Source organism: Nyctibius grandis, chromosome 16, assembly GCF_013368605.1.
Source record: "Nyctibius grandis isolate bNycGra1 chromosome 16, bNycGra1.pri, whole genome shotgun sequence".
NCBI classification, from domain to species: Eukaryota; Metazoa; Chordata; class Aves; order Nyctibiiformes; family Nyctibiidae; genus Nyctibius; species Nyctibius grandis.
Window position 1 is genome coordinate 11,106,050 of NC_090673.1, and position 12,883 is coordinate 11,118,932.

General features: G+C 46.6%; 1 protein-coding gene across 10 annotated transcripts in view; it reads right to left on the reverse strand.

The window, feature by feature from the left end:
* DNM1 (dynamin 1) overlaps positions 1 to 12,883 on the reverse strand; it is a 67,612-nt gene that overhangs the window by 27,597 nt on the left and 27,132 nt on the right. For all 10 annotated transcript variants that reach the window (XR_011049339.1, XM_068413684.1, XM_068413679.1 and 7 more), the window contains exons 6-12: positions 12,112 to 12,272; positions 10,850 to 10,992; positions 10,631 to 10,766; positions 9,430 to 9,497; positions 8,562 to 8,700; positions 453 to 539; positions 184 to 254 (exon numbers count right to left, since the gene is read on the reverse strand). Coding sequence is in view for 9 of the 10 variants with exons in the window: in XM_068413684.1 (XP_068269785.1) it covers positions 184 to 254; positions 453 to 539; positions 8,562 to 8,700; positions 9,430 to 9,497; positions 10,631 to 10,766; positions 10,850 to 10,992; positions 12,112 to 12,272 (805 nt within the window). In the remaining variant the exon portion in view is untranslated. The remainder of the gene's footprint in view (positions 1 to 183; positions 255 to 452; positions 540 to 8,561; positions 8,701 to 9,429; positions 9,498 to 10,630; positions 10,767 to 10,849; positions 10,993 to 12,111; positions 12,273 to 12,883) is intronic.

Sequence of the window (12,883 nt, forward strand, 5' to 3'; positions counted from 1 at the left end):
TTCTCCTCCCCAGCCTTACAATCCAGAGCCACTGAAAAACAAGCAATAGTGAGAGCTGAACCATACTCTGGGACCACAGCATCTGCACCAGGGCCTTTGCAGCCCATTTACTGGAGCAGCTATAGGACAGAACCACAGGAAACACATGCAGAGAAGAGGAGGCAATAGGATGTGGGTGCTTACTTGGCAAAGCCAATGAAATCCTCATGGTTTGTGTTCATGTAAGCCAGCTCGATGTCTATTAGAAGCATGACCTGCCAAACAGAGGCACAGACAGAGCAAGACAGACGTTAGTGATTGACACTGCTAATAGTTGGGGCAGACAGAGCCCTGTACATTGTTCACCAGATCAGCCCTCTGCAGCCAGACACCCCTTGGCTCAGGCTTAGACTATCAAAGGTGTCCCCCACCTCACCCAATCTCCCTTTTCACACACACTCCTGATCCCCTACCTGATCTTTGGTCCTGCCTTCTCTCTCACGGATGTGAGTAGTAACAATCCTCTCCATCTCCTCACGCAGATGAGGGTACTGGCTGAGCTGCAGGAGAGAGAAAACACGTGCACATGGGAAAGGGAGGTACGAAGGGGGGAGCAGCCCCCCACACGTATGCATGCATACATACACCCTGCAATCAGATACTTTCAAGGGAAGGTCTAGAAAGCTGGACTTGCAGACAGATTTTTCCAAGTTCCTGGAGGTCTGCTGGGGGCAAAGTTCATTCCCTCTTGCTTTGGGCTTCAGAGAAAAGCCCTTTTCACTCTTGCAGCAACCTTTCTGCCTCACCAGAGACCTGCTCCAAACCCACCACATTCTCCCTGGCATGAGGCTCTTGACAAACCCCAGATGTAAACACACTGCTAGTTGCTTGTTGGGTTTTTCCCATTAAAGTGTACAACTTCTCTAGATGTCCTGCATCTCATTGTAGTGGGCTAAGTAGGTGAATGGCCTGTTGCTACAGCCTGGTAAATCCTATGGGAAGTCTCCCTGGAAAGTGAGTGGATTTCAACCCCATTTGCTGAGGCACTAAGTGAAAGCATCTGGCTCTCTTCATCAACATCTGCAAGCAGAGACAGAGGATGTGACCAACTCAAGGGTACATGTCTTCGAGAAACACTGTGCTCTGGGCATGCAGCTGCTTCTGCCTGCTCTCCACCAGTGTCGGGGCAGGGCTACATAGCTGAGGTTTATATCCACATCGCACCTACACCACCCTTTTGCCACGTTACTGAGGAGGGAATCCTTTCCTGCCCAGACAGAGAAGCAGGAGGACTTTACTAGCTGTGGTTCAAAAGAAGAGTATCTACAGAGATCATACATTAGAAACACTCCCAAGTCAGCACCCTCTGGGTTTCACACAGCACCTACCTACTTGCCTGGATTCATAAGCTTCTAGTGATTTCAACAGCAGTAACTGGATTCTTCTCAGGTCAGGCCCAGCACAGTCAAATGAAATCAATCCTCCAGACCCAGGATCTAGCCCTTTCTTCCCCACTTTGCCTATCCCTGCCAAATCATTTCCCCCATTTTTTTTTAATTATTACCTCCAATTTGACTATAATGTCAAACAGCATTTCCTAATATCAGTCTTTTATATCCCCTCAAGGGGGTGTATAAAAAAATCTCATTTGCCTACGATCTGTACTGCATTTGTTTTGTTCCTCCAATTTACACGAGAGCTTCTTCTTAAACTGGTTTGGTCTTTTGTTCTGTATACATAAGCAATTATAACATACTAGAAGGCACTGGCTCAGAGTGTGCAGCATCACTACTAGAGGCCAGACCCCACCCTAACCAGCAACAATACTCCTAACATCTGACTACAAACAGTCTCAAACCCTTTCAGCACACTTGCAGTCAAGCAAGTTGCAGTAGCCTGGATCAGAAATTGAGGACTAGCTTTGACCCTGCCTATTTTCAAATGCGTGGTTTGTTTTGAACACCAACGACCCTACAGAGGCAGGAAAACACAAGTGGAATTAGTGTTCCCCACCACCACCTTGTCGTGAAAGCACAAACTGGGTGTTCGCCATCATCTTTATGGTTCAGGCAGCTGGTTGCTTCAGAGACACACAGGCAAAGCTTCCCGTTTCCTTTGGGGGTTGGCAAAGGATAGATGGGCAAGTTATGTCAAACAGAAAAACAGGAAGTTGGAAAACCTCTAAGCAAGTCTCAGCTTTTTTGCTTCAAATTAAAAAAAAACAGTCAAACAAAACAAAACACATCAAACCTCCCCCGACCACTCCACTCCCAACCAACACAAATGCACGCCAAGTGCAAAACAAGTTGTGGTTTATTCAGAACCCAGGTCATCCAGCAACATTCATGGGCAAAAATAAATGGACAGCATTAGTACCCATGCAGGGGCTTTCAACCCCAAGCATGCACAGGAGAAGCAAGGGTGGGCAAGGAAAGAGGACACAGACAAGCCACAGGATGTCACACCACCAGGGAACATGCAATAGGGCATAGAGCGGCAAGGAGTTATCACCAGCAGTACAAACAGCACCCAGAAATGCCATGACTCCGAAAGACAGGAGAGCGGGCGACCCTTCAAGGGGTTAAGTCTGACAGCTTGGGATCATGTCCCAGCTCAAGTGGGTTTTCAATCCTGTTTTAGCTGCATTTGCCTGTTTAATCAAAATACAAGCTTACAGCCCTCTTTGAAAACCAATTTGTCCCAGTGTTCCTTAGTTCCCCTCTTTGCAGATTCCAGGAGCCCTTGTCAGCACACCAAAGATCAACCTTTAGCCGAAGGGTTGCTGACTTGCAAGACTTCCCTGCACTTGAGATGCTGCAGTGCAGCCTAGCACAGAAGGTTCCTGCTTTTGGGAAAACACTAGCTAGAACATTATCCTCCAAAATGTAAGGGCTTACATGCTTACACCAGCCTTCTGTTGATTTTGGAGCTGCTCTCTATTTAACCAACTGGAAGAAGCTCAGAATCAGGCCAGCCAGAGAACAGATGTTAATGGCTACCTTCTCTTCAGCCCTCAGCTTTGTCCAACAGTCAAGAGACAGTCAACTGCAAATCTCTTGTCATACAGGAAAGCTGTACTTCTACAGACAACAGATGGGGTTGCCACCTTCTGTGTTCTTTATTGATAGTCTCATCTGATTCCATCTATGCAGCTTTATCAACTGCACATAAAAATTCCTCACCATCTGGGGCGAAATAATCGTGACAGCACACAAACAATAACACACAATAGTTCACGACAGCAACAAACCAAGGCTACAGGACTGTTAAGCTAATTCAAGAGGTGTTAGCCCAAGCAGTCTTCCTTTCAAGAAACCTTGCAGGACTTCTACTGAGTTTAAATGTTTGGTTTTGTCCTTGGAAAGGCAGCATGAGTCCACAACACAGTGGGCTGGGTATTACCTTACAATTAGCATCAGTCTCAAAGTAGCCTTTTCCAGATGCCTCCCCTAATAGCACATGCTCTTGTCCACATCAGGCAGTTAGGGCTGTAACATGCAAGATAAACACTGAAAATAAACTAAGCCCCTGTGCTGTTACCACCTTATGCCATCAGAACCCACCTCAGGCTGGCTGCTATCCTAAAGTGGTCTATGGCAGTTACCTTCTACTCTTTCAGAGGGAGATACAGGCAAGATTAACCTTCTCGCTACATGTAGACATTTGACTTTAAGCATTACTAAAGCCTTCCTTTTATTTTCCAGTACTATTGCTACATATTTTAATCCAGGCAGTTATTCTGCATCTCTAACATCTGCCTCCCTGGCCTCTCCAGCTTTTATTACAGTCATTAGTCTTCTACAATGTCACTGCTACTATCACCTTCCTTACGGGATTATCTTGGTTGCATCACCTTGGGATATCCTCACGGGGTCCTCCACCACATCATGGATTAAAAACCACAGAGCAAGTGGGTATCCAGCCACTGCAATGACATGGTCCAATAGATAAACTGGAATTCAACACCCTTGGGGTTTTCATGGTCCTTCTCCCTCCCCAGCCAGCGCAGACATCTCCAACTAGATACAGAAGACAGTGTGACCAATCAAACCCACCAAAATAAAAAATGCACAAGAGAAACAGGCTGGCAAGGAGTTACTCTGCCTCACCACATCAGCCCCCACAACCTGGCAACAGCAGGACTCTGCAAGGAAGAGACTGGGCAGAGCTCGGGGCATATCAAAGGTGTCTCCTTAACAGCGGCGGAGGTGAGCTCTGTACTCCTAAGTACAACCAGACCTCATTAGCTCAGCTCTGGCCTTCACTCTGAACTCGTATCAATTGTTACCTTCCCTTCCTTCCCAATTTAGGTATGTATGTTGGTGAGTCTGGCTGTAACCCTGGAAGAAAGGAATTGTAATTTCCAAGTCCTAAAATAACCCATGAAACAGCCCTTTCCAACTCAGTTTCCAGAACATAATTCTGTCGTGCCACAGACATGTTTCTCACCCCTCACTGGTAACTTTAACACCAATTGCCACATCTGTTTTTTTTTTCTTTTTTTTGGTTGGGTTTTTTTAAGGAGGCATGTGGTGTGCCCTCCTGGAGGAAGCCAGCCTGGGAAACCAACCCACTCCTGCCCCAGCCTCTAAGCAGTATCTGACACCCTCCGTGTCACTCAGGACAGTTTCCCTCTGCCAGCCTAAGGCTTCACCTCCTGCGTTTCACAGCCTACAAGGAAAAGTATCCACACCACCTCCCGCTGAGCATAGTCTGTGGAGCGAGACATCAGCAGGAGAATGATGCAGAGGGTGTAAGGCCTGGAAGAGCTTTTCCCCAAGCCTTTTGGGACAGTAACGGCTCTGAATCTCTCTCGCAGAACATCTTGCACCTCAAACTTTTAATTGACTGTTGTTTTGTATATGCTACTGCTCAACACAGCTCTGCAGACAAGACAAATCCTGCAGACCACTCATGCTGTGGGGATGCAAGATCTTTTTCTGGCTTTTTATCTTTTTTTTTTTAGGGTATCTGGATTTTTTTAAGGGGGTCCCAGAAACAACAAGCACGAAGTTCCAAATGCCCAGGCAGTGGCACAGCAAACAGGGCTTACAAAGGGTCTGATTTACACTGAGGTGAATGCCACTGAGCCAGACAGAGGAAAAGGGTAGCTACAGCAATCCACTGGATCCCAGCTCCCTTCTCAGCTAAAGAGCCCACCAGCTGACACACACTTCTCCTGGCCTGCTTTTCAACTGCTCTTATACCTGCACGTTGCTGCTGTCCTTTAGATGCATCTTTATATCCATTTTCTCTGACTAGGTTTGCTGGAGTCCTGGGGTGTGTGTGGAGAAACAGCATGGAAGTGTGTGACAAGGGGGTGGGCGTTGACCTTTCTTTGCATTTTTTTGTTTCTTTACCTTTTCGCTACACTTTCTGATGGTGGATGTGAGCTCACTCACTACCATATCCACACACTTCAGACTTGGCTCCTTCAACTTCTGCACCTGCTTTTTCACTATGGCTTCAAAAGCGAGGTCAGGCGTGAAGAGACCCGTTCTGCATGGCAGGGGCAGGGTGGGAGGAAGCAACGAGGAAGAAAGCGAAGCAGAGAAAGAGCAGGAAGGAGAAGGAAAGAGAAGGAAGGAAAAGGGAAAAGAGAAAACACAAGGCAAAATGAGAAGTGAGATTTTTGGTTCATTCCATTAGTTTATTGAACCAGGTGAGCATTGCTATGGGGCCTGTGCACTGCCAAGTATCAGGAGAGTCTACAGGCAAATGGAAGTGGCAAAGGGCAATGAGGTAGGAGCAGCTGGGCCGGTGAAACGGTGAGCTGTCAAGAGCAAGATGCATGGATGGAACCTTATCTCCCCTTCACATTTTCCTCATTCCAGCTGCAGGAAGCCTGAACAGGAGCCAAGCTAAGACTTGCAAAGGTTTGTCACTTGCATCTAGTTTTGGCAGAACTGAACTGAATTGATATGTCTCAGTTTCAAACTGCTCCACTTATGGAGTGTATTTCACCTCACTCACCTCCCTGCAACATTTAACTTCCTCAGCAAGAACAGATGTACCCAGTATTTAGGAAAATGCAAACGTGCTACAGGGCATCCATAGCTATACAAAGCACCCGTTCTGCCCCAGCTAGCCTGTAGCATCAGCTCCAACACAGGCCTGTTGAGGCTTACAAGGAAGTATTAATTTCCACTGACACTATCCAAGTGTCCTGTATTCTCAGTGGCTCCACTATGAAACAGCAGAAAGTCCACAGAAACTAAAGTTACTAAAACATGGCCAAGATTAATCCAGTTCAAGAGTACTGCACTCTAAGAAGTTTTTCAGCACATCTTTAACACTTTAGAGCTTCTACCAGGATGCTCTTAGTTATACAGTCCAAGTCTTCGCATGGGGCATTACTGCTTTGCAAGTGCTTTCATGGGAAGGACATACTGCCTTTCTAAGGGTACAGTTAATAGTCAACCTGAGATCCCTGCAGCTAACAACCAACCCATGGCTGGCTATAAATAACCACCACCACCATCATTTAAATCAGATTATATCCCCCTTCACCTCACCTTTCACATCTCTGCAGGACCTTGCAAGACCCCAAGCAACACCAGTATTAAAACACTCTTCAACACATTATAGGACCTGCAAGTAGTCTGCCTTTTAAGCAGTACAGAATTGGAATATATTACAGGATTCAGCTTCACCCAAGGGTCTCTCTCAAGGTGCCAACAATGCCTGTTTTGAGCAAAGCAAGGGCATTTCCAGAATTAAATTCACATCCTCTGACTCAGCAGCAGTTTCTGACTAATCTAGTTGCCCTGCTAAGCTCAATATACACTATTTCCCCCCCCCAGACGTGGGAGGCCCTGCACAAAAAATTAAAAAAAAATCAGTCCCTTCCAGTACCCGAGTACACCTAAATGACAATATTTTCTTCTTTCAGATACAAAATTGTAACCATGGCTACTAGAGAACACAGAGCAACTAGCACTGAAGTCAACCATCAAATTCTTAGCAGTAGTATCTAAGCCAAAATGGAATGCTTTAATCCTGAATCTGTCACATTTCCCTCACCCCTGGGGTCTCTTCTCCTCCCTTATTCCCCACCCTGCTGTACCCACCACCTGATCACTTGAGGAACCCACCGCTGTCAGAACAGATGGTCTATTCTGAAATTGTCAGTAAAAGAAGAAACAAAAAGAAACAATGAAGAGAGAAGCAGGAAATGGAGGGAAGGATGCAAAGAGAAAGAATGGATGGAAGACTTTGAATAGCAACTGATGGATGGAGAACAAATCAAGAGAAGCTTCAGAGGGCATGAAAAAGGAGGGCCCTTCTGATCCAGTTAGCAGGCGACTCTGGATACTTGGCAGCCCGAGGGCCTGTGCTTACCTGTCGCCAGGCTCTAATGGCAATTTTCTGGGTGCTCCCCACAGTCACACACCCCAAGAGAGGACAGCAGGACAGAAAAAGGAAGCTCCTCCAGCACTCTAGAAACCTGAGCAATCTCTCACTGCATCCACTTTGCTTTCCCAGTCTGTCCTGGGGGGCAAAGCATGTGCCTGCATGCCTGAGCCCTTCTACAGAGGCTCTTGGCTGTACAGACCAGGCATTTCTGCAAGTGTCTCCACTTGGGCACCTTTCCCCACCCTTGCAGAGACAGGGTGTCAGACTGTCCAGACACCTCCTGCAATGCCCATTTACCTGCACCTGAATAGCCAGGGGCGATTCCGGTCTCCAATGCCCATACCACCATCCTAACTGAGGTGCCTTTTCACCAGCACCCAGCCCTGCCTGAAGCAGCAAGCCACGGCTGAGAGGAATGGCACAAGTCATCTCATCTTGCTGCCTTTCAAGCCCAACCTCAGAAACAAAAGCTGCCATATCCAAAGGGCAAAATTAAGGCAGGTTCCCTCCCTCAGTCCCAGCAAACACCAGTATGGATCCCAAAGGGCAAAACCTGAAGCCCCCTCTCTCAAAGAGAGCAGGAGGACCCCAGAGGTTGACAGACATTTCTAACTTGCTTCTTCTCAGCCATGTGCTGCCCCTTCCAGAACAGGATATGGACCAAGCCAACCAGAAACCAAGCCAAACACCACAGGAACGTTTCCCTGCGATACAGCCCACAGCTATAACTGCTGCAGCCTCTGAAGTTCAGCCCCATACACGCCCCCGCCCAGCAGTACCCAAAGGCTAGTTTGGGATTAACCCTCTCACTTCTACAAGAACAGAGGAGACAAAATTTAAATCCCAGTTTCTGGCTTGGAAACCAACCCAGATACTAAATTTAAAGTCAGATGTGGCCACCTAAGAAATACCTTTGGTTTTAGAAGGAATTTAGAAGGAATCAGGAGTCATGCTACAGACAGAAGGGTGGCGGGGACAGCTCCAGCACCCCTCAGCTCCAGAACATGCAGGGAGCAGGGCCATGGCCCATGTCCTACAGCGCTTCCCTTCCGGTTTGGCTTGTTGGCTGGATCGCCCCAGGCTGGTACCGCTCAGGTCTAGTCATGCTGTGGAGGTGGTTAGAAACACCGAGTGTGGCTGCAGGCAAAGTCCCTGCCCAGGTCACAATGCTGCGCCACAGCCAGCGAGCGGGTGGAAGGTGCCAGCTCCATGCTGCCTCTGGTTACCTTCTTGGTGCACTGTCTAACGGTATTGATTAACTCCGAAATGACCATGTCCACGCATTTCAGGCAAGGTTCTTTAATCTTCTTCACCTGCTTTTTCACAATGGTCTCAAAGGCCATGTCGGGCGTGAAGAGACCGGTTCTAAACACCCAGGGTGGGGACAAGACAAGGCAGGAGGGGGAGAAGGGGCAAGGAGAATGTCACAGCGTTACACACACATCTTGGAGCAGGCACTGCCACCACTGAAACCTGGCACGCGGGGCTGGGGAGCGTCATGTCCCCCGGACAAGCCCTGACTGGAGTCCATGGAAAATAGGGGACACTTGGCACCTCCCAGGAAGGAGGCTGTGCTTTCAACAGCTACCCTCTGCTGAGGGGAACACAAGCGTGTGTGCCAACTACGTCCTGCGGCCATTGGGATCCTGGTGATTGGCATCCCAGTGCTCCCTCAGATCTCTAGGGGAGGAGGTGCTCAGTACCAACAACTCTTTATAACAACTAACTGTTGGTTAGTATGGAGGCAGAAAGTGAAAACCAACATTTTAGTTTTAACTAAGTGAAGGAGTAGTATGGGCTTACATCCCTCTTTCTATCCTTTCTTATGTCAAGACACAAGAAGGAGGGAGAAAACGTCTAGTCACCAAGGCAGTTTTACCTTTTAGGCTTCTGCGACTCTCACATGGGACGATAAATCAAACTGAACTTGGATGATTGTCCCTACTCCCAGATTCAAGCCCCTGGGGTGGTTCAAGGAGGTTATCCCTCCCCTTTGGCTGACCTACCGTACCTCTGAAGGCTCCAGCATTCGGAAGGTCTAGAGAGATTTACAAGGCTACGCAGCCAATGGTCTGCCTAGTGCGTGATACGTGCCTGATACCATGGATGTTCTTGATGGCATAGCTGATCTCCCGCCGCAGCTCCTTCTCATCAAACTCCATCTGCACGAAGAGAGAATTTTATCAGAAACTGTCTGACACTGATTTGCACAACCCCAGGATACACAACAGCATGCTTCACAGAGACGAGGTCCCATAGCAGCACCATCATGTGACAGATGGTTATTAGCCCAAGTGTTGGATACAGAGTTCAGTCATAAAGCTTCTACTGCCAGTGTAGACATCTTGGTCAAACATGGATAGCAAAGAAAGGGCCTACATTTACAGATGCCAAGCCCCAGCAGCTCCCAAGGGGCTTCTCTGAGATAAAGCGATAGGACTGAAGTGCTAGACTGCTTTCTAAAACAAACTGGTTTGTCTCTCAAGAGTTAGCATGAGGTCTTGGCAGCTGTTTTTTCAGTGAACACCACAAACAGATTTACAATTCACATACAAAAATGTATTTATTATCCAACACAAGGCAGGCTCTTGTATTTCGCTAAAAAGGCCTCATCTTATTCAAATGCAGAAAAAGGAAGGAAAACGCAGAAAAAATGGGAGTGGAATCATTTGGCTCTCGAGTCTGTTCCAACTGACATTAAAACTATCATTCAATAAAAATCCTCTGCAACTGTTATGAGAGTAGAACAGTTTCTACACTGTGCCACCTCTATGCCATTGATAGGGGACACACACAAGTAATCCCAAATATATCTACACCCTCTTTCCTGCTTCTTTCATATCTACTGGGCAACTTTAGGTCTAGTCTGGTGCTCAGGATCAAGGAAGTACAAGTTTCAGCACCATTTGTACTATGTGAAATTCCAAGTAGCTTTGACACAACATATCTGCAAGGACATTCAGTCATTGATTTACTATTGTTTGTGTTAAAGGATGTTATTTTTCACATTTAATTTAGCATTTAGGAATTAAGCCAAAGAAGTATGGTCATTTAACTAAGAGAGAGTTAAGTTCTGTCACAAGGACATGGACCAAGGGAAAGGTCAGTACTATGGGAAGGCTCCAATAAAGGAGACAAAATAAGTAAAAATGGTGATAAAAGGAAAAACATGAAACAAATTAGTCAAAGGGAAAGACAGATGATAAAAGATACTAAGAGGAGTAAGGAGACAGAAGAGTTAACAGACAATAGGCAAGAAGAACAAGTGGATCTCAGCAGCACAGGGAAACAGTACCTTCACCAGTTCAAAGGGGAAACGCTCATGGAAGATGCGGTTAATCCTAGCTCCTCCTGACAGCTCATAGGTATCAATTTGGTCTCCAGAGCCTTCAATTCGCTTCTCAAAGTCCACAGCGAACTGCTGGACCATCCTGAAAGAAAACGAAAACCATGAAGTAGAAGTCATGGCTGAGCAGTCATCTCCAGGGAGGGACACGCAGCCGAGGCCACTTACTGAAGCAAAGCTTTGGTCTTGCGAGCAGGGTCGTCAGGGCGAAAGTTCTTGTACTCCTCCACCTCCTTCTCAATGGAGAGAAGCTGGCTTTGGAGCTTGTTCCGCAGCCCTGGCAGGGTGTCACGGATGTGGTTGGTCAATTGCTGCACAAGAAGAAGGTTTAAGATTATAATAAACCTCTGGTTATCTGGTTACTGGGAAGAGTTTGCTACCTCCACACCAGAAAATAAAGAGGAATGCTCCTCTCTTCTGTGTTCAATCCTTCTGAGCAGTCCTAATAAAAAGCCTATCCCAGGCCAGACACCAGTTATGAGCTGGATGCATCCTGCCTCCCCAGCTCCTACCTATTGCACTCCTCTATTCCTGACCTTCATTCTACCTTCTAGTCTGGTACAAGACTCCCATTCATACAAGCCTGCTGTCTCCAGCCCAAGACTAAGCTTCACATACAAGTATTAGCATTTGCTATTTACACCAGGGTAAAGGCTATTCTGTCCTCACATTAGCACAGCACTGACACCCAAGGTGGTGGTTAAGCCCTTTTTCCATGGTAATGGTGACAAAGCAAGGTGGAGGGAGCCAAAACCACTGACAAAGCTCTAATAAGAGGGTTTCCACAGAGCACAGCTATGGAAAACTCCAGTTTAAAGATGAATATTTAAATAAGGAGAAAAAAGGACAAAGTAATTCTTCACTTAAGGGAATATTTCAAGGGAGCAGAGAGGGAAGCAACACTAAGTTGCTACTGTATGAGACAGGAGATAAGACAGCCTTAATAGATGGGAAAATGACTACCAGTATCACACCTAAACCAATCTTTGCAGCTTACTGTTAGGTACAGAGACCACTAGAAATTTAGAAGGTCTCTTTTAGCTTAACCAGAAAGCCCTTGCATTCTGATAGTGTAAGTGCCATGAACCAACTATGGATTTTGCACCAGTGTCACAGAGAGGATAAAGCAGTGCTCTGCCTTTGGTGTGTAAGCTCCATTATTGCCCTTAACGTATAACACTGATACAGTGAAACACAAGCCAGGCACACTTCATAGGACCTGGCACCAAAATGCCTTTTATGACACAGAGAAGGAAAAGTTAACCAAACTTCGTAAGTCTCACTGCAGCAAAACAATTTTACATATTTATCAGTCTGTTGACCACAAGTTTTAGTTTTTTCTTGTATTCTTCCATCTCACAAGAGCCCTGAGGGGCAGCCTAGCCATTCTTGTGGCATAGCGGGCAGCAGTTCCTAACTGTTGACAGTACCTGGTTCAATACTTTCTGCAGGTAGGGGGTTCCCATGCGATCAGCCATGTGTCTGTAGGCTGGGTGGGAGAGAAAAAATTTTCTCTCTGCAGCCAGAGCTGCCTGAATGTCCTTCTTGCCATCAATATCCTTCTGACTTCTGTTGACTACACCAATGTAACCTGTAAGAGTGGGGTCAGAGATCAGATGGTTGCAAGGATAAGAATGTAAACAGGACTCAGACTGAGAGGGAAGTTACCCAGCTGGCAGCACTGCAAAAGGGGAATTCTAGTGACAACACAGTATTAGGAACCAATGGGAAGAGTTTAAAACTAGAATTTCCTCTGAACAGCCCAGGTGTGCAAGACAAAAATGACTATGCAACTGAGAATGAGCTTACTGTTGCCCCCATCACAAAGCATACCCTAGTCTCATTCATCTGAGACTCTTCTGTTACAGTCCTTAGGACAGGTACTCGCTATGGCTACACACAGCACGTATCACGGTCCAAAATTATTTCATCTGATTTATCTAGATGCGATTGCCGTAGTATAAGCCAAGGGGAGTCTTTTAGAGAGGAGCTCCATTTTTGCAGCTTGCCTTATTAAAAGAAGTAAAGAAAGAGAAAGTAAAGCTAAGAGCATAAGGCTGTGTTTCTGCTAGGACTACATATCAAGATACAAATACCTAAAAAGTTCCTATTAACAGCGTGACCGATCCCTGTTCCCCAACTTTTCTCAGTGCCAGCTTGGAACAGAGATGGCTTAACCACAGGCTGTAACGGATGTTGCAG